Source organism: Panthera tigris, chromosome F2, assembly GCF_018350195.1.
Source record: "Panthera tigris isolate Pti1 chromosome F2, P.tigris_Pti1_mat1.1, whole genome shotgun sequence".
In the NCBI taxonomy this organism is placed as follows: Eukaryota; Metazoa; Chordata; class Mammalia; order Carnivora; family Felidae; genus Panthera; species Panthera tigris.
The window spans coordinates 2505558-2528217 of NC_056676.1; the positions used below are offsets into that span (position 1 = coordinate 2505558).

At 37.4% G+C, this 22660-nt stretch overlaps 1 protein-coding gene and 1 long non-coding RNA gene across 3 annotated transcripts; one reads left to right on the plus strand and one right to left on the minus strand.

Annotated features, from left to right (window-relative positions):
• Positions 1–9608: 9608 nt before the first annotated feature.
• On the minus strand, positions 9609–14565 carry LOC122235025. 2 transcript variants are annotated; one of them, XR_006213107.1, is made up of 3 exons: positions 14501–14565; positions 12164–12293; positions 9609–10607 (listed from the first exon to the last, which is right to left on the minus strand). It is a non-coding gene; the product is annotated as an uncharacterized LOC122235025 (long non-coding RNA). The 2 variants fall into 2 exon arrangements; XR_006213108.1 differs by having other exon boundaries at positions 12083–12293.
• Positions 14566–14644: 79 nt separating this feature from the next.
• On the plus strand, positions 14645–22079 carry LOC122234965 (tigger transposable element-derived protein 1-like). Its single transcript, XM_042973200.1, has 2 exons — positions 14645–14841; positions 20647–22079. The coding sequence occupies exons 1-2, from the start codon at positions 14799–14801 to the stop codon at positions 20889–20891; spliced, it is 288 nt and encodes a 95-aa protein (XP_042829134.1). The 5' UTR covers positions 14645–14798; the 3' UTR covers positions 20892–22079.
• Positions 22080–22660: the final 581 nt, after the last annotated feature.

The following is a 22660-nucleotide window of genomic DNA, read 5'->3' on the forward strand; positions in this document are numbered from 1 at the left end:
TGAGATCATGACCTGAGCCAAAGTCAGACACTCAACCGACTGACCCACCCAGGCATGCCTCTATGATTTTTATAATACCTTTTCTACAAATATCTACATTGGAGAGAACATACAGCCACAGGAACACTAAAAGCCATTTCCGGAACATTCAGAATAAACCAAGGGAGGCTGAGCTGCAAGTTTTCTCTTTTTAAAGTAGAAGATATATAGAAATTTTCAAGATAAGCTAAACACACTCTGGCGTCCTGACCTACATCTTTCCAGAGCTTGTACCTTGCGACAGTCAATTGGACCTTAGAGTGTCATGTGAACTTATATAAACTGTTAAGAAACCACTTAGGAGCTGATTACTCCCTGACCTAAATAAGCCTGCTTATTCCTTTAATCTTCCTAGAATACTTAGCCAGTCTGCTTGATAACCAAATGGGCTATGGTAATACCGTGATTCCGATTCCAGAGATGCAGGCAGAACCTACTAATCTCAAATTGTACACTTACTAACACCTTGTACCTCCCCAAAGTGTGCTTAGTTTAATGTACATATTTGCTAATCTGGAGTGGATGAAACATACTACAGCAGGATCTAAGTGTTTATAATCTGAGTCAGGAGAAGATTTTCAAAAGCCAAAGTGAAGTAATTAGAGAACAATTGTGATCAAAGCCGGCATCATTATGTAAAATGCAGGCAGGAGTCCAGTACGAGGAGAGCCTCCTGTGGGCTGAGGCAGTGCTAACAAGCTTTCCAGAGCTCTTGCCAGGTGTGAACACAGATCCTGAAATGGCTCATCTTACCCTGGCTCTCATAAGAAAGTAAATATCCCGAGACACTGGCCCCAGAAGATTTTCCAAGCTTATTTCTCTGTGCACCAACCTTCTTCCATAATAACAGATTCTATTGTCCAATAGATTCCTTTGGGTTATCTTCCTGTGGGGATTTTGGCCATTTAATGCTTTTCCTTAATGAGGTCATTTAATCCCGTCAAGCACTCAACCCCATCAACAGAGAGGAGAGGTTCTATTTTATGGATAAGGAGACCAGGCTCAGCCAGATTATTCGGCCTTTCCCAAGCAACATAGCTGGTAAGTGGTAAAGACTGTTATTCCTGCCCTACTGCCCAACGTGCCATCTACATCCTTCTCGCAACCTGTGTGACCAACTTTTCTTTTCAGGGCCTGAACAAACCCTAGCTCTCTGTGGAGCCTTTTCCTTAACTCCTGGTAATATTAGAAGAGTGGGTCTGTCTCCAGGCTCTATAACTTTCTTGCTGAAAGGCCTTGGATGAGTGACTATTCTATTCTAAAATGCAGTTTGTTGTTTGTAAAATAGGGTGACTAGAGAGGAAAGTTCCAACAGTCCAGTCGCTCTTAATGGGCACCTTGCTCTCACACTGAAATATAAAGGTGGGATTATGGTTGTAAAATCTATGCCCCAATTTGGATTTCCAAAGTAGTTCTGAATTATATTCAAGTTCCAAGATCCAAGTCATGGAGAATGATTTAAAAAAAAAAAAAAAGCATAGGGGCAATGATGGGGTGGAATAATGTGAAAGTAAATAATTAGTGCAAAATTTTGAAAGGGAATTTTTTTTTCTGGCTATGACCACAAACCTTGGTGCATCCCCATGGATAACAGAATAAAAGTTTATTTTACTAAACTTTTGATCTTTTGATGTTTGGCTTCAACATTCTTTTTCTCATTTTCCTCCATAAAATATACCTCCCATCTTTGACTAATCACTGCTCCCCCCGAGCTCTCATAGTTCCCCCCTCCTCTGCCTACATAGACTCTGTTCCCATTCTCACAATGTTTCCATCTCAGCCCATTAATATCCAATTTCAATGTCTTGCCCAATTTCAAATTCTAGACCATTCTTTTTAGGAGAATTAACCTTGGTCTCTTCTGTGCTCTTAAAGTGACCATCTTTTGACTTGATTAGAACACTCTCAGTATAAATGACAAAAACCAAGTTGAACTAGCAAAATCAAAACCAGGAACTTTATTATAAAAATAAAGGATGACTTAGTGAATGCAGCCAAATCTCAGAAAAGAGCTAGAAGTGGGAGATCATGAGTCAAGGACCTGTCTCCATCTGTCCTGTCCACTTTCTGTGGATGATTACTTTGCCCACCACACAGCTGACAGGGATGAAGTTGGTCATGTGTCCAGTAAGGAGACAGCTCAAGTGCATATGGAATCTCTTAGTTCTAATTTCATTTCCTAGGCAAATAATTAATTGTTATCCTGGGCATGGGTCATGATGCAAATACACATTTCATACTGACTGAGAGGGGCATAGTTATTGTTGGCACAAGGACTGACAAGCAAGCTAATACATTTTCCAGCAGAATTCCCCAAAGGAAAGGTCATTTGTCTTCTTCACTCAAGAGACATTACATGCTGGTATTCTTTGCAAAGCTGTGACAGTCTTCTATTTAGAATAAGGTTATTCTTGGGGCGCCTGGGTGGCTCACTCGGTTGAACATCCGACTTGGGCTCAGGTCATGATCTCACGGTCTGTGAGTTTGGGCCCTGCATTGGGCTCTGTGCTGATGGCTCAGAGCCTGGAGCCTGCTTCAGATTCTGTCTCTTTCTCTTGTTTTGCTCCTCCCCCTCTCATGCTCGGTCTCTCTCTCTCTCAAGAATAAATAAAAAACCATAAAAAATTTAGAATAAGGTTGTTCTTGTTTCTGAAATTGCAATACTGGTAGGTAGGAACCTGAGAGAGGTTAAGGATAATAAAACAGAACAATAACAAACAATAATAAAAGAATTAGATGGTTTAATGCTTATCATTGCCACAGTTATTAAAGTGGTAACCACAAATCTTTTACAGTCTCCAGTGTTTTGCCTTTTCCAGAATACCATACGGTTGGAATCACACATTATTTCATATATTGGAATCAGACAATCTTTTCAGATTGGATTCATTCATGCAGTAATGTGCATTTAAGGTAGCTCCATGTTTTTTCATGGCTTGATAGTTTATTTCATTTTAGTGTTGAATAATATTCCATTGCCTGAGTGTACCACAATTAATTTATTCATTCTTCTACTGAAGACCATCTTGGTTGCTTCAGAGTTTTGGCGATTGTGAATAAAACTGCTATAAACACCCATGTGCAGGTTTTTGTGTGGACATAGGTTTACAATTCGTCTGGTAAAGACCAAAGAACGTTACTGCTGGATCATATGGTGAGGATGTGTTTACTTTTCTAAGAAACAGTCAAACCGTCTTCAAAAATGGTTGAACAATTTGTGTTTCCACCAGCAATGAACTAAAGTTCCTGTTACTTCACATCTTCACCAGCATTTGATATTATCAGTGTTTTGGATTTTGTTCATTCTAATACGTGTGTGGTGGTATCTCATTGTTTTAATTTGCAATCCCCTGATGACATATGATGTAGAGCATCTTTTAATGTGCTTATTTCCCATCTGTATCTCTTCTTTGGCAAAGCGTCTGTTAGTCTCTGGCTCATTTTTAAAAATCAAATTGTTTGCTTTCTTAAGAGTTCTTTGTATATGTTAGAAAACAGTCTCTTGTCAGATATCTTTTGCAAATATTTCTCCCAGGCTGTGGCTCATCTTCTCATTCTCTTGATATCGTCTTTCACAGAGCAGAAGCTTTTAATTTTTATGAAGTCCATCTTATTATTTCTGGCATGAATTATGCCTTTGATGTGCTTTCTAAAATGATATCAACATACACAAGGTCATCTACATTTTCTCTAGTGTTGTGTTCTAGGACTTGTATAGATTTGTGTTTCACACTTGGGGCTATGATCCATTTTGAGTCAAGGTTTGTTAAATTTTTGTGAGATATGTCTAGATCCGTCTTTGTGTGTGTGGATATCCAGTTGTTCCAGAATCATCTGTTGAAAAGATTATCTTTGCTCCACTGTATCGCCTTTGCACTTTCTCAAAGACTTGCCAGCTATATTTTTGAGGGTCTCTTTCTGGACCTCTATTTTGTTCTATTTACTGATTTGTCTTTTCTTTCAACTGTACTCTGATACGTAAATTTTAAAATATTTGAATGTATGGATGTTTTTCAAAGCTGTAGGTACAATGCAGAGGAAAATAGCTGATCTTGTTTGGTTTTAAAGATGACTTGAGATAAAGTGGTGTTGAGAACTTTAAGTTTTTGTGTTATAAAATTTTACCCTAAATAGAGCATGACTGATATTATCTCCTCTGCATTTTGGATTATTTAAAAGGGAAATTCTACAAGAGGGAAACTATATCCATGCTAATATTTGTTGGAAATGGGACCCTCCATCCATATATTTCATGCTAACCTGCATTTTACCAGCACATTCCTATATGATAAATAGGCTGCCTAACCAGGGGCTGAACTCTTAGACGGCAGCAATTACTTCCAGTCACATAGTATATGAGGCTGAAATCACCCTCCTAAAATTATTATGTATTACTATATTCTCTAACAGTATCGCAGTATAATTACATAACAGTAATTATATTGTTCTAGGGAAGGTAGTGCATCTGGTGTTCACACATCGGAGCGTGACACCCAGGGAAGACACTGTGGCGTATTTCAGTTTGTTTTCGACTTTAAATATAAAGAACTTCAGATTTCAAAATGAAAGCTGACTAGGAAGTGATATTGGTGACTGAGCAGGAATCTTCCGTAGCAAAGGGCAGCTAACGTTGCTAGGAATAAATCTTTATATCTGCTTCATCATGGGTTGAAAGAATTAGGTTATTAATGCTACGACTTCTAACGGGATCTATGATTTACAAACTTATACCATATTTCATGCTGTGTGTAAGTGCTTTAAATATATTATTTATAACATTTTTATTAGTCTTGCAAGAGGCTCCATCAATCTTTATTTTGCAAAAAGGTGAGTGGAAGCTTGGAAAAGCTGACTGATTTGGCCAATATCATGAGCTAAGCGTTAGTAGGATCTGGGAGTCAAACTGCACCCATGCATCTCCATCACCTATGTGTCTGCAAGTACAAAGTGACTTCAGAATTACACAGTTAATCGTGTTTTATTTTTGCTTATGACCCTCTGAGCCCAGGGGATTTCCCTTGCTCTCTCTCATCCAGTGGCCAAAGCGTGAATGTCTGACCCACCCTATACCCCCCCATAACTCCATCTCCCCTTCCACCAGCCAAATTCAGTTGAACGTCAGTTCAATTGACCTACATTCAGTTTGGTGTGCCGTGACAATCCGCAGGCATTAGAAAGAGCCAGAAATTTCAGAATATGTGTCTCTGCTACTTACAAGTCATTGGAATGTGCTGCCAATGGTCATGTCTTCTAGCTCAGCTGCAACATGGACTTTCCTTTCCATGATCTGAATGGGACTGAACAAAGTACAATGTTCCTAATGAATCACCTATCATGGTTTAAGAATAACTGGAAGGTTTAACATTCCTGCATTGTCAGAACAGTTTGGGATTCATTGCAATGGCATAACATTTCCAGGAGTCTGATTTATGAATCAGACACCGATTGAAATTTCGTCATATATGTTGTATTTTTTATAGATTTTGTCCTTTAATTATGAATCATTTAAACTTAGATATTAATTCTTCATATATTATAAATGACTTTGCTAATCTTTTATGTGCTTTCAGAGGGTCACTGTTATAAGTGCATTTTATGTGCATAATTTAATTTTAAAACTTATTTTTTTTCACTTATTCAGATGTCTACTAACATCTAATTTGTGCAAAGCTCATAGATAAGACTATCAGGAACAGACACTCTCAAAATCACTCACTTATGAGAGCTCTAGACTTCTGTGCTCCTGGCCTCTTTTCCACTAGTCCTTGGAAGAGATGCTCTTCTCCACTTTAAGGCTAATTCTTCCACAGCTGCTTTTGACTCTAATGCCCCCCACATTGTATCTATGCTACCCAAGTTATTTGTATCTTCTCCTTTCTCCCTATAGTCAACTTCTTGTTACCACGAGAATTTTCCCAGGTACAAGCTATAAAATGTGCTCCAATCATCCCATTCTAAAGCCCACATACCCACATGGGAATTGTTTTTCTTTAGTTTACTGTTGCATGACTCCATATAGCTCCTCAAAACTATGTACTGATTTTAAATAAATGGATAATACAAAATAATAGAAGTGAAGGTTAATATATGATTCAGAGAAAGATACTTTGTAAGTCTATGGGAATGAGTTTGTCTTATTTATTTTTGGAGTGTACTCTTTTTTTTTAATATGAAATTCATTGTCAAATTGGTTTCCATACAACACCCAGTGCTCATCCCAACAGGTGCCCTCCTCAATGCCCATCACCCACTGAAAGTAGGGTTATTTCAAATTTGGTTTTGTACTGCCATTTTCTGAGTGGTTTGTCACCACAAAATAGGGATTCTTAAATGAATTGCATTTGAATTAATTATTATTCACTGTTACATATTCTCCTTGATATTATATTATGAACCCAATGTTGAGAAATGAATCTTTCCCCTTCAGGTACTCTTTGACTAGAATTTCTATGTAAATCATGTAGTTACACTATTCCTCCAATTAATTACCACCAGGTGCCATTAGGGCTGAGGGCCTACTTGTGTTCAGGGGGCTGCCACACCACCGTGACAGTCTCACTGGGCCACAGTCACGTACTGTTATTTTTGTGTGTTCCCTCACATCTATTTGGACCCTCAGGTCTGTGGCCTAGCCGGGATCTACCCTACTCACCGTACGGTGAGTTCTCTTGTTCATGTCCTTAATACCTGCTCCTGCCAAGTCTTACATGTGACTAGTTTCCCAGAGTCCCACAGCCTTCAGAGGACCATTTTTAGGAAGGCTTTACACGTTTTACCCGGATGTTGTTCGTTACCTCTCATTCAGAACTACTGTATTAGGCCACTGTATTGGCAGTCATTTTATGATTGTTTTCATATACTGTCTGCTTGTGTCTCTTCACTTTCGTCCCTCAAATATGCCAATAGCTTTTCCTTTTTCTACAATGTAAGTCATGGCATCTCTATTACAGAGCAGATATACTAGGCGCCTTGCAAACTTAGTCACCATATCTATGCTACAAAGTGAGTATTCGTATCCTCATTTACATAGGTAAATAGGGTTATGAGAACTTAAACATTACTGGATATATGCTTCCAAAAGTATGCATAGTCCTATGACAGCTATTTTTAATAAATATTATATTTATTATCTCAGAATGATAACAATGTAAATGAAAAACAAATTCATGCTATTAAACATTTCTAATTTTATTATGGAAGTTATATATCATTAATTCTGAGAAAAACAGCTGCATTAAAAACTAGGTATTTATAAGCTCTTCAAAAAAAACTTAGTAAAAATAGATGTAACATTTAGATAGCCTTTTTTTTTTACACCATATATTTTGCTAAGGATTTTATCAACCTTCAAAAAAAGTCAATATTACCAGTGAATAAAATTTCAAATGAAAGGATGAGATTTCATTTTGTCTTGCTTTAAATAAAAATTATAATATATAAGTATGTAAAAGTCTAACACAGCTGCTAAACTAGTAGACTGGAATATATGATACATTAATAAGATTGCATATTAAATTTGGCCAAATTATATATTTGTGAATATCCATAATTTACATGTAATGTGTGTAACATGTATCTGTGATAGACTTTACATATTTCACATTTGACCATGTACTTGAAGAAAATAATACAAAGGAATATTAAATCAGTACTCAAGAAAGTGTTGGATGCTTGGTGACCTGGGGTTAGAGAGGAAAAGAGCTGTAATGTGTCAGGTGGACATAGAGTTATGGTCCTTCAATTTCCTGGGCTGTTAGACAAGCATTCAAAAGATAAAATCAGGATGCAGCTGTCTGGGTTCCTCAGAAAGCTGCTTCTGAGATGGGGGACAGTGCCTGGGAGGTGTTTCAAGGAATGCCGAGGAGACGAAGGGCAAGGATGAACAGATGTGCATGAGAAGAAACTATGGTATAGTTTCAGCAGAGGACTCATTGTGGTTCTGAGCTCTGGACGACTCAGTCACCTGTCGGGCTGAGAGGATGGGTGTTTCCAGGTATTGAAGATCATCATGTGATTTTGAGATTATTGTGATTTCTCTCTATTTCCTACTAATACGGTGAGTCATTATTGATTGACTTTCTTATTTGAAACCATTTGCTTCAGGGGAATAAACCTGTTCAATCAGTATATAGTATAATTTTATATGAGTATTAACTTGCTAATTGGCTTAAGATACTTGTATCTGTGACAGAGATCCATCTGTAAATTTTTGTTTCTTGTCTTTTTTAGGCATACGCTGACCTCACAAAAATTTTTGGAATGTGTTCCCTTTATCATTATTACCTGTGGAATTTGCATAAGGTCAAAAACATTCCCTAATTTAATATTTGAGAGAATTCAGGGCTCCAACTACCAAGGTTGAATCCTGAGGAAGGATTTACAACAATGATTTATAACAGATATATTCAGATTTTATGCTGCTTCTTCTGTCATTTAGGGAAATTATGATTTTTCATTGCATGCCAATTGTCAAATTATTGGCATTGATTTAGCATGATATTATTTTAGTATGTTTCTGAATGTCAGTAGTTCTGCAGTGATATCTGCTTTTCCAATTCTTATATCAATAAATAAAGTTTTCTATCCCACTTTTTTTATCAGTTTTGCTATAAATTTATAAATTTTATTAATTTTACAAATAATCAACTTTTGGATTTTGTTATTTTTTTCCTAATACGTGTTTGTTTTCTACTACATAAACCTTGTCTTCTTACCATCTTTTTCAACTTTGTGTTAAATTTGTTCTTTTTCTATCATTTTGATATGAAGATTTATCTTATTGATTTTCAGGTTTTCTTCTCAATATATGCACTTAGTATTACAAATTTTTCACTACAGCATTGTTTTAGATGCATCCAACATGTTTTGATATGTTGTGCTCTTATTATAATTTAGTTCAAAATATTTCTACTTTCTGTGTGTTTTACAAATATTATAAATTATTTAGAAATGTGTCATTTTATACTTAAGAACTATGGAATCTTTACACTTTTCTCTTGGTTATTAATTTCTACCTTAATGCCACTCTAGTCAGAGGACATACTCTGAATGAAGTCAATCCTTTGAAATTTATTGAGGCTCTCTTTATGGCCCAGCATATGGTCATTTTTATTATTGTTCAATATGTACCTCAAAGAACTATAAATTCTTCATTCTTCAATGTTGTGTTCTATATATGTAAATGAGGTCGTTTCTTAATTATGTATTCATAGCTACGTTACACAATTTCTTAATGTGTTACTCAGATTTTTTTATATCCGTGAACACTGGTTTTCCTGTCCACTTAGATTTTCTCAATTATTTTGAAACATTTTAACATCTCCCACAATGATTATGGACTTTTTTTCTCTCCATTTAATTCTCTCATTTTTTGCCTTATCTATTTTGAAACTAAATTAGACAGATTTAGAATTATTATATCTATTTTTCTGAAGTTATGTTACAGAGATTAAGAATCATACAGCTTTTTAGTGAATTGGAATCTTTATTGTTTAGAAAGGTCCTTATTTATCTCCAGAAAAATTCTCTTACCTTAAAGTACATTTTGTTTCATATCGGTATAATGACAGAGGCTATTTTTTGGTGCTTTTGCTGTATTTTAAGTATTGCATTCTCAAAACTTTATCTTTTGATTTAAAGTGTGACTCGTATATGTATAACAGAGTTAGATTGTATATTTTCATTCCATAGCATAGTTTGAGTTTCCTGGGAAGATCCTGAGACAAGGATTTGGATGCACAGCATTTATTTCAGAGATGATTCCATGAGTCTTTTCCAAGGGAAGGGGTGAATTAGATAGAGAAGAATAGGAAGCAATAGCGGGTGACTGAGCCCAGAGTAAGGGGGTTCTGCGGCATGTGACAAAGACTGTGTACCTCAGATACACTCTCCACAGTCCGGGAAGTAAAGGGGTCAGGCTGTTCATCCATCAGCTCTGAAGATGCACGCTAGAGGACTGCTCCTGGGAGGCGCTTAGGTAGAATGCTGTAGCCAAAAAGGAATGCTTCCAAGTAAAGACACACAGGGTAAAGGACTGGAGACGGGGTCTCCACTCATGGAAACGGTGAAGGCTGGCTGACGTGGGTGGATCAGGGCCAGTACCAGATTCATCAAGTTTGCCAAATTTGTCTTTAATTGAATTATGCATTTACGTGTCGTATGTGAATGTTTAGTGTGTATTTTAGATTTTGTGTATAGTCATCCTCAGTACATACGATGTAAAGAATTTATATGAGTTAAAATTTGGAATAAAGAAATGGGTACAATATTAAAGATGGAAACACAGAAACGGGTCGCCAGAGAGACTGTGTAGTATCTCAACTTGGAGCATAAAGCGCTACTCTCAGACCGTCTTGTCAGCATCCTAACTTACTGTGCGTGTGTGTGATCTTGGGCAGGTTCTATAATCTCCTTAATTGCATCCTTGTAAATTGCAGCAGACAGTCCATTTGCTACATCTTCATGGTTATTTTCACAGGCCGCCTTGCCTGACACGCGGTGAGCTTTTCACAACCTACATCAGACATTTCGGGAAAGGTTGATGTTGAGACATCACTCAGTAAAGGACACTGTCAAAAGGGATAGAAAAGAAGATTAAGATTCAAAACCCAGAAATCTGAACTTGCAACATCACTCAAAGACATTCCAAATGAAGCAAGTGAGACAACAATGCTTTATTCCTTCCCATCATACTCCCGGAGGAAGGTGCAGTCTCATAAAACTGCAGATGGAAAACGATATATCCTGTCAGGTTTGGTTAGGGAGTGGGCACTTAAATACCTTTTCAAAATATTTATCTTAGAGCATTTCCTATTGATTTATTCCTTGGAAAAATGCTATGCATGGTAAAAAGAATTTTTGGTGTAAACATAACTTTTTCTTATTTAGTACCATATGTCTTCCTTGGCTCTTAACTTTCTAGGTCTGTTGTCTGAGTCTTCCGGATTTTACCAATAACATCCTTTCACTCAGTAATTGAATAATTATATATATACACATTATTTATATTATCATAGCATTAGTTGTAGCAATCATATATGAATTAGCATGAAAATATACTCAAAATTGTGCTATATGTGGGGATAGCATGAAGCAGGTAGTTTACTACTGAGTCTTTGGATACCTAGAATATAGGTCAGGTCTAAGGAGCCCAGGGCTAAAGAAGAGAGAGCCATGATATCATGGAGAATGATAATCAATTTGTTAGCTCCTGTGTGCTATGGAGCAGTGTAGTATTTCACAGTGTAGGCTTTAGGTTAGGTAGGACCAGGGTTTATAACCTATTCCTGGGGCTTACCAGGGAGCTCTGGAGAGATTTCCTACCCTCCTGAATCTTAGTGTCTTTATGTGTAATAGAGGAGATGTTAATACAGGTAAGTTATGAGTGATCTACCGGCGAGGAATGACTTAGTTCAGTATCTGACTCTCTTAGCTGCTCAATAACTAATAGCTGTTGTTACTATTTTACTCCCCGCGGCCCTCACTTCTAGGATTACTTATTGTGTACACATGTGTGTGCATGACTTAAATTATGCGTACAGGAGAAAAATTAACTGTGTTGACTGTGCTTACTGCTGAGTCCAGAGTGCCACTTTTGGGCCTCCACGCCAATTTTGGCCTTTTTTTGGATTCAATCATGAATGGGTTTTGCTACTGTCGAGGAGACCGCGGACATTTGTGTGCGTGACACTCTTCGGATTTGACACTGCACAAACCCATTTGTGGGACACAGCGGCCTAGAGCTAGAACAGTATATTGCTGCTTGGCGGTTAGGTTTCTCTCAAGGAGCAAAGACATATACACAGTGTCTCTTCCAGTACATAGGAAAGCAGCCAGGAATTCCCATGCTTATTCAGCTATACCAGAAATTTATGCTCTGGAATGTAAATATCCCCTAGGCAGAAAATATCTTATACAGCCTACATTGAAAACAATCTCTTGTCCATCTTGTAAAAGAAAAAAGAACACTCAGGAAAAAAAAAAGAATTAGTAGGTGTGAAACATCAGATGAAAGACTGAAGGATACCATGAAAAGCATATTTACATAAAGATATGTGAATGGGATTCAAAAGGAAACAAAAATTCCCTTCTCTTTGATTGCAGGATGAGGTAAAATGATCTTTACAAATAAGCATTGGTCCTCCAGTCGTGAACAGCTGTGCACGTTGAATCTTGAAGTGGCAAATTCAACCTTTAGTGGCAAATTCAACCTGTAGTTGTAAATTCCCTGGGGCTGGAGTCAGTGTCTCCTCATCCTATAATAATAATTAGGGTTCTGATTAATATAAATAACTGTTAATATGATAAATGATGTTCAATAAATAGTTGTCAAGTTAAATGAATTGTTCACAATCGTTATTCAACAAATACTTGTGTGGCCTAGTTTAAAAACAATAACCTTTGCTCAAAAAACTACCTGTACTTCCTTCGTTGGTTTGTTCATTACATAGCAGGTAAGATTCAGGTCTGTGAGGTAAGATTCTAAGTACTTTGAATATGTTAACTAATTTAATACCCACAATTCTAGGAAATAGTACTTTTAGTGTTTATTTATTGGGGGGGGGGGGGGGGGGAGGGGCAGAGAGAGACGGAGACACAGAATCCGAAGCAGGTTCAAGGTTCCAGCTGTCACCACGGAGCCCCAAGTGGGGCTTGAACCCAGGAGATGTGACTCCATGACCTAAGCTGAAGTCAGACGCTTAACTGACTGAGCCTCCCAGGTGCCCCTGTACTTTTACTAATCTGTTTGATAGCGCAAGAAATCTAGGCACAGAGGGTATAAATTCTCCGTCGAAAGTCTCAGCAGCATGAAGAGCGGGGCTCCTGCCCAGGCAGAGCAGCGCCCCTGTGCGTGTTCTCAGCACTGTGCTCTGCTGCCTCCTACTGATATCATTTGGGAACTGGCTCCCTGTAGATACCGAACCCTGAAATGTCATCTACGCTCCTTAAAAAGCACAGTTTAGTGTAAAGTCCTTTCCTACACCCTGGTTCTCACAAGCCGGTCACACAATCCCTTCTTAGCAGGTACCTGAGGATGAGAGGGGTTTAACATTTTTCTGCCTGATTTTGGGCCACGCCAAATGTATCTGTACACGGTGTACCGCCAGAGAAAAAATCATCTCTCTTCTAGAGCTTTGGGGGTGCGGTTGGGGGCGTGTAGAAGACGCTCTGACATAGTCGTTTAGGAGTTCAAGCTTCAAGACACGGTAGGGGAAAAACGCACTCATTCGCGTGGATACTAGGGTGCATAGAGAGATTTTCTAACTAAACGAACAGTGGATACCACCATTTTATATTATGGTCTTCATAGGCATCCTTAAATAAGGCCAGATTATTAACATTCTTAGTGTTTCCAATTACTAAAGTAGCTGAAAACTGGTTATTTTGTCTTCATAGCGCCTTGCCTGGATCATCTCAGGAAGTCATCAATATCTTTTTCTTTGCTTACCTGGTAGGAAAACCTCATTTTTGTAGCAATTGATGCCATAATTTCTAACTGATATCTCTTTGAAAATATGTATTTTTAAAACAGAATATATTCTAGTCTCTTTTTTAAAATGTTTATTTATTTATTGTTCAGAGAATTCAGAAAGAGAGAGTGTGTGTGCACACAAGCAGGGCAGGGGCAGATGGGGAGGGAGAGAAAGAATCCCAAACAGGCACTGTGCTGTCTGTGCAGAACCCGACACAGGGCTCGAACCCGTGAACCATGAGACCATGACCTGAGCCGAAACCAAGAGTTACTCACTAAACCCACTGAGCCCCCCAGGCACCCCTATTCTAATCTTTTTTTTAAGTTATTTTTAAATTCTTTATTTCAATGTACTCCTTAAGCACATGTACATAACATTTTTAATTAGGAAAAAGGCACAAATGCCAAGTGTGGACTTTTGCTTTAAAAAATGGTATTTTAATGTGTCTTTTTTTTTCTTTTTTGCTTAATCCTTTAGCGCAATTTTTTCCTTGTGATAATAATGTGTTTAACTGTCTTAGGATTCCATAACATCTAAGAAATGCCATGCATTTATAGCAATTTTAATAACAAGGATACCTCAAATTTAGATATTATCTTCTACGGGTACACTGCATAGGCTCAATAAGACAACCTTTAAAGATTATTTTTATAATCCTATTTTCAAAAAAGAAAATGAAACTCAAAGCAACTTGTCTGAGCTTTTGTAGCTTGAAAGTTAGAAGCCAAAGGTTGATCTCAGCCTTTCCTTTAATGGGCATTTCCACCTCACCCTTTATCATTTTGCAATGTGTTAACATTCTTTGTCTACTTTCTTTCTTACAAAGTCCCTTAGGAGATAAGAGGTACATTGGCTAATGAAGAAATTAAAGTTCAGCAAGGTTCAGCGATTTCCACATGTGAAAAATGTTAGAAAGGAATTTAAAAACCAGGTATCTTGCCTAGTTCAGAGATGGAACCAGCATGCCACTGACATGATTATTTGATCACCTGTTATGCCTTTGACTAAGCAGAACGATCAATGTGGTACCAGCACACAGTCAACTCCTGAAAAGTCTGAATTAGAATGTGCCATGAATCCTCTCTTTACATCATAATTAGCATCTTCAGAGCCAATGACTCGTTCCTAGAACACCATTTTGACCTAAAATGCCGTGAACTGTAGAGCAAGGTCACTAAAATGGTGACACAGGTTGTTCCTTACTTCACTCCCTCTCACAAGAAGAATAACTATCACCTATTTATGAGCAAGACATCACTGAGAGAATCCTAGCATCAGTGGGTGAGGATGATGGAGCCCCTGCACCTCAGAGCCCAAATAGACTGGAAGGGTAAGAAACGGCTACATGCTGACTGCCTTGCGTCTCCCCCAAGATAGTCCACAACCACACAGAGCGTCCTCCCCTGAGCCTCTGTGTCCTCCAGGCAAAAAGATTGCCCATAAGGGACAATTCGCCCCCTCCTCCAACAATGGGGTCAATTTGTAGGAGCACCTGTTCTGATCTCACCCCACAGGGATGGCAGGAAAACCAGTAGGGCTCAACCACTGAGTATCTGTCTGTGATAAAGGTAAGAGACTGCAACAACCGACAACCAACAAACACATGGATCTTGGTGAGCTGAGTTCCCATCTGCAGAGCCTAAGGAGTCATCCCAGCCAGAGGCTTGGCTTATCTACAGAACCAAGTTGAGGATGCATTCTGACCAGGGAACTCGGTGAGGTACAGATCTTCCTAATCCTCAGACAAGGAGGTTTGCCAGCACCAGAGCCCCATTTCCCATGCTCAGGCAAGGAATGGAGTCATGGCCCTACCTGCTAGGGAGAGTGTCTTCCAGCCTCATCTGATCAGGAGGAATGAAGACAACCTCTGGAAGCGGAGTGAGCAGCCCTAGAGCCCAGAGGCTGATGGGAAAAGGTGATCACTCATAGAGCAAAACCTTGGCATGGAGGCGTCCTGTGCTATGCACAGGTATAGAGATTAATTCATAGGCAAGGCTAAGGGTGGTCATCAGGCCTTTCCAAGAGGAGAGCCTGTTTGGGAAATTGAAAGTAACCTGGAGTGGCCCCTGTCCTTCCTTTTCAAGCAAGGGAGTCTAGACATAGCCCCACCCATTGTGGAGATGTTTTCCAGTTCCACCTGACCAGAAAGGCTAGTAGAACTCCTAGAAGCAGTACAGCCCAACAATGCACAATTCTAGAGAAAGGCAGACAGAACCAATAATTTGCAAAACAAATCCAGTGGCCCCATTTGGCTATGAAACTTGGGGTGCATGTTGGCTTAAAACAACAAAGAGGTTTACTGATGTTAGAGCTGTTTCCCTTGCTGCTGCCAAGAAGGAAATCTAATTCATAGCCTCATTCATTGCTGAGTATAGCCTTCAGCCCAAGGCCAAGGAACATAACCAGAGCACACAGCCAATTCAACAGCCCTACAGACAGTGGCACTTGAACAGCGATCACAGCCCTTGGCTTCCCCCATTACAGAACAAGTCTTGTTGTCTCACCTGACCAGGGAATTCAATGAATACTCTGGCCTGATTCAGGTACCCAAACAAAGAGCTATGCAGGTCATGGATCCTGTCTTGCTTCCCTGCTAAGGCAGGGAAGCTAATTCATACCCCTGTCTGTTACTAATATGTTACGCAGTCTCAACCACATGGTAAGCCTGGCCAGAGAAACCAGGCAGCCACAGAGCCCATCCCACAGCCTTACTTGGTTAGAGAACCAAGACAGAATTTCTATCCAACTGTTCTCAGCAGAGGCACATCCTCCCCCCCCCCCAGCCCATGCCCATCCTCAGAGCTCAAACGTTCGTCTTGCCCCAAAATAGACCATACTAGCAAGTCTTACCTGCCCAAGGACATTACCATCAGACACACCCAGAAACCCAAACTGAGTTGAGTGTTTGGGTGAAGAATGGTCTCTGCCAGAACAAATCTATAAAGTCTGGAAAAGGAGCACAATTACTCAAATATGCAGATATCAACATAAGAAATCAAGGGTCATGAATCATCAGGTAAATATGGGACAATCGAAGAAAACTAATAAAGCTTCAATAACCGACCCTAAGAAATAGAGATCTATGAACTGTCAGACAAAGAATTCAGGGATAAGCCCCTTAACAAAGTTTAGTGAGCTACAAGAAAGCACATTTTCCCCAAGCAAAATTAGGTAAATGATTCATGAACAAAACAAGAAGTTTGACAAGGAAATAGCAACTATCCAAACAAAAAACAAAAATCCATAAATCTAGAATTAAAAAAATACACTACTGAAATGAATAACTGAATATAGTTCCAAAAGTAGATTTGACCGTTTGGAAGAAAGAATCAGTGACCCGGATCAGAGGGCATTGTAAATTACCACATCAGAGGAGTAAAGAGAAACAAAGAGAGAAAAGAGTGAAGAATGCCTATAGGAATTATGAGACATAGTAAAAAAAAAATGCATTATGTGAATTTCAAAAAGAGTAGGAAAAAAGAAAGTGACCAAAGTACATTTAAAGCCATAACAGCTGAAAATATCTTAAGCCTGGATAGAGAAATGTGTATCCAGGTCCATGAGACCTAAAAGGCCCTAAATAGGTTGAAATGAATAGAGCAACACCAAGACACAATACACTTAAATTGCCAAAAGTCACAGACAAAGAATTGTAAGGAGCAGCAAGAGAAAAAAAGAGAAGTTACATAAAAGGGAACCTACATAAGAACACTGGCAGTTTTCTCAACAGAAAATTTTCAGGTTAGAATGGAATGAAATGACATATTCAAAATATTGAAAGAAAATAGCTGTCAATCAAAAAATTTATACACAGTGAAACTGCCCTTTCAGAAATGAAGGAGGGAGATCTCAAACTAAAGTTGAGGGAGTTTCTTGGTACCAGACCATCCTTACAAGAAATGCTGAAGAAGTTCTTTAAATAGAAGTGAAAGAATGCTAATTAACATTATAAAACCCTAGAAAGGAATATAAATCTCACTGGGTAATGATAAGTATATGGTCATAGTTAGATCTTCAATATAATGGTGCATAATTCACTTAAAAATCTAGTTGAAAGATTTTTTAAAAAGAATGCAACAAAAATAACCCTAGCTGCAATAATCTATTAGTTATAGAATGTATAAAAAAAGCAAACATGTAATACCAATAACTAAAATGTGAGGAAGAGAAGAAGTAAAAGTCTAAAGGTTATGCATTAATTGAAGTTACATTGTTATTAGTATTAAATAAGATGGTATAAGTTCAAGATATTTTATGTAGGTCTTATGGTAACATCACAACGGAAAATCCTGTAGCAATTACACAAACAGACATAATAAAGAACTTGAAGTCTACTGATATCAAAGACATCAAAACACTAAAAATGACAGCAGGTTAAAAAGCGAAGAACAATGAATCTACAAAACAACCAGGAAACAACAAAATGACAATAGTAAGTCCTTACCTATCAATAATTACTTTAGACATAAATGGATTAAATTAGCTAATTAAAAGACATAAAATGGTTAAGTAGATAAAAAGAATCCAATAATATTCTGCCCATAAGAGACTCACTTTAGCCTTAAAGATACACGTAGACAGAGAGTAAAGAAATGGAAAAAGAGATTTCAAGAAAATGGTAACCAAAAGGGGAAAAAATGCAGGGATAACTATACTTATACCAGACAAAATATGCTTTCAACTAAAAATGGTAAAAAAGAGACAAAGAATGCTACTATATAAATGGTAAAGTTCCCAATGTGTCAAGAAGACAATAATTATAAATATTTGTGAGCCAAAATCAGGCACCTAAAAATATAAAGCAAAAATTAGCAGAGATATAAACAGAAATAAACAGTAATACAGTTAACAGCTGGAGACTTAATATTCCACTCTTAACAATGGATCACCCAGGCAGAGAATCAATAAGGAAACAAGATTTGAACACTATATACCAAATGGACTCTAACAAACATATACAAAGAATTCCATCCAAAAGCAGAGTACACATATGACTCAAGGGTGCATGCAACATTTTCTAGGATAGACCATATTTTGGCCACAAAACAAGTCTTAGCAAATTTAAGATTGAAATCATACTAACCACAGTGGCATGAAACTAGAAATCAGTTTGAGGAAAACTGGAAAAAAAATACTAGCAAACCAAAATCAGCAGCACATTAAAAGGATCATTCACTGTGAAATAGGGTTTATCCCTGGGGTAAATACAACAATTACAACCATATGTGGAACTAATTAATAGAGAAGCAGAATGATTGAAACAACAATGACAGAAATGAAGGGAGAAATAGAAAATTAAACAATCATATTTGGAGACTTCAGTATCTCACTTTTAATAATGAACAGAATGACAAGGAAAATGATCAGCAAGGAAATAGACTATTGAATAACACTATAAACCAAGTAAACGTAAAAGACATATAAAGGACACAGTACCCAACGATCCCAGAATGCACAGTGTTCTCAAGGGCGCATGGAGCACTTTCCAGGATAGACCACCTTCTGGGCTGTAAAATAAACCTCAATAAGTTGAAAACAATAGAAATAAAACCAGATATGTTGTCTGACTGCAATGAAATGAAATTAAAAATCAAAAACAGAAAGAAGTTGGAAACTTATAAATATGTAAGCAATTAAAAGTGTACTTCAGGGGCACCTGGGTGGTTCAGTCAGTTAAGCATCTGACTTCAACTGAGGTGATGATCTCACGGTTTGTGAGTTCAAGCCTCACATCAGGCTCTTTGCTGACAGCACAGAGCCCAGAGCCTGCTTTGGATTCTGAATCCCTTTCTCTCTGTCCTTCTCCCACTTGTACTCTCTCTCTCTCTCAAAAATAAAGAACCAGTACAAAAAAAAAAAAATTAAAGTGCACTTCGTATATAAAAATGAATAGGTCAAATAAGAAATCAAAGGAAAATGCGAAAATACTTTTGAGATGAATGAAAATGAAGACACAACATATCAAAACATACAAAAACTTCTGGGATGCTGCTAAAGCAGTGCTTAGAGGGAAATTTATACCTTAGTGCTTACATAAAGAAAGAATAAATATCTTACATCAATAACCTAACCTTTTACCTTAGGAACCTGGAGAAAGAAAACAAAAGTCACCTAAAGAAAAGAAATAAAATTTATTAGAGTGGACATTGAATAGATAATAGAAAAATAATAGAGAATATCAATAAAAACAAAAGCTGACTCTGACAAGAGCAGAAAAACTCACAAAACTTTAGCTTGCTTGGATATATATATATATATATATATATATATATATATATTACGGCTAACTTTAAAGAAATGAAGAGCATTATGAAAAAAATGCTATGAATAATTGTATGGCTCCAGAAGATATAGATGATCTGAATTGATTATTGTCTAAAAACAACTAAGGAGATTGAGTTAGTAACCATTAAAGGAAAGCTCATATCCAGACAGCTTCCCCATCAATTAAGGAAGAAGTAACACCAACATTGTAAACTCTCCTGTGAATAGAAGCAGAGAGAACACTTTCAATCTCATTCTATGAGGCCAGCACTACTGTAATATCAAAAACTAGACAAAGACTTCAAAGGATGCCATAGAGCAGTATCTTTTATGAATATGGATTCCAAAACCCACAATAAAATACTATTAAACTGAATCTAGAAACATAAAAAGAATTATACATAATGGCCAAGTGGGATTTATCTCAGAAATACAAAATTGGTGTAGAAGAGGCATTCGACAAAACCGTGTGCCCTTTTTGACAAAAACACTCAACAAACTGGAATATAGGCACGCCTCGTTTATTGGACTCTGTCCAATACTTTGCAAATACTGTGGTTTTTAACAAATTGAAGGTTTATTGGACTCTGTCCAATACTTTGCAAATACTGTGGCTTTTAACAAATTGAAGGTTTGTGGCACTACTGCATCGAGAAAATCTATTGACACCGTTTCCCAAAAGCATTTGCCCACTTCGTGTCTTTGTGTCACATTTTGGTAATTCCCACAACATTTCAAACATTTTCATTATTACATTTGTGATGGTGAGCAGTTATCTTTGATGTTATGGTGACTGGGTTAGGGTGCCACAAACCAGTCCATATAATACAGCAAACTTAACTGGTAAATATTTAATGTGTTCTGAATGCAGAGATGGAGGAAACAGCCAGAGGACTAGAAGTGGAGCCTGAAGATGTGTCTGAATGGCTGCAATCTCATGATCAAACTTTTACGGATGAGGAGTTGTTTCTTAGGGATGCGCAAAGTAAGCGGTTCCTTGAGGTGGAATCTACTCCCAGTGAAGATGCTGTGAAGACTGATGAAATGACAACAAAGGATTTACAGTATTACATGAACTTAGTTGATAAAGCAGCTGCAGGGTTTGAGAGGATTTGACCCCAGTTTTGAAAGGAGATGTACTGTGGGTAAAATGTGATGGAACAGTATTCCCTGCTACAGAGATATCATTTGTGAAAGGAAGAGCCAATTGATGAGGCAAATTTTGTTGGCTTATTTTAAGAAATCACAGCCACGCCAGCCTTCAACAACCACCACCTTTATCAGTCAGCAGCTATCAACAGTGAGGCGAGATCCTTCCCGAGAAAAAAAGATTATGACTTGCTAAAGTTGAGGTGATAGTTAGCATTTTGTTTTAGCGATAAAGTACTTTTAAAATAGGAAATGTACATTGTTTTTTAAGACACAATACTATTGCATACCTAACAGATTATGGCATAGTGTAAACCTAACTTTTACGAGTACTGGGAAACCGAAAAAATGATTTGACTCACTTTATTGCAATATCTACTTTACCGCAGTGCTCTGGAGCTGCACCCACAATATCTCCAAGGTATGCCTGTAGAAGGAAACACCTTCAACCTGATGAAGGGTATCTATGAAAATCCTAAGCTAGCTTCATGTATTTAATTGTGAAAGATAGGAGGCTTTCCCTCTGAGTTCAGGAATAAGACAAAAATGTCCACTCTAATCACTGCTATTCAACATTTTACTGTAGTTTATTTCCAGAGTATTAGGTAAGAGAAAGAAAGAAAAAAAAAAACTTATTTTCAAAAGGAAGAAGTAAATCTATCTCTGTTTGCAGATGATGTGACCTGTCATATAAAGTCCATGCAAAGATAATTAAAAGCATAAACAAGCCCTTCAAGTTTGCAGGATATAAGATCAATATGAATAATCAAATGCTTTTCTACATACATGCAATATAAACAGTCTTAAAGCTTAATACTGTATAATTCCATGTACAGTAGCATTAAAAAGAAAAAAAATACTTAGAAATAAATTTCACTAAGAGAATGCAAATGTATACACAGAGAACTATAAAACATTGCCGAATCATACTAGAGATCAAATTAAATGGAAAAAAATCTCACGGAACAGAAAACTTATCATAAGATGGCAATATTCCCCAAATTAAGATACAGATTCAGTGCAATACTATTGAAACTCCAGTTGACTTCTTTGTATAAACTGAAAGCCGATTATAAAATTTCATAAGGAATTTTAAGGGGTACAAAATAGCCAAATCAATCTTGAATAAAAAGAATAAAGTAGGAGAATGTGGAATCCCCAATTTCATATTTTACTATAAAACGACAGTAATCAAGACACTGTGGTATTGGTACAAATATAGACATATAATCAATGGAATAGAGTTAAGATTCTAGAAATAAAACCATGTGTTCAATTGAGTTTTTACAAGGCTACCAAGACCATTCTATGGGGAATGAGTAGTCTTTCAGCAATGGCGCTGAGACAAATAGATATAAACACAATATGCAAAAGTACCTGAAAGTGGATCCTGCACTAAACCTATAAATTCTCAGGAAAAAACAAACATCGGATTAATATTCCTGATCTCAGATTTGTCAAAATATTCTTAAAGATGACAGCAAGAACAGAAACCACAACCATGAAAATAGATACATTGGGTTACATCAAAATGAAACAGTTTTGTACTTCAAAGGGCACTGTTAGTAAAGTAAGAAGGCTCACCACCAAATGTGAGAGAATGTTTGCAAATCATATATCTGAAAAGGGGCTTGAGTGCAGAATGCAAATAACCCTTACAAGTCCATAATAAGAGAAAACAATTTTAAGGATCTGAAGAGACCTTTATGTGAGGAAGATATACAAATGGACAATAT

Excerpts from the sequence above, each read along its gene's own strand:
- LOC122234965 (XM_042973200.1), top strand. The coding sequence starts at position 14,799 with ATGATGGAGCCCCTGCACCTCAGAGCCCAAATAGACTGGAAGG. Across the intron at positions 14,842-20,646 it reads AGCCCAAATAGACTGGAAGG|AGATGGAGGAAACAGCCAGA; the intron begins GTAAGAAACGGC and ends TTCTGAATGCAG.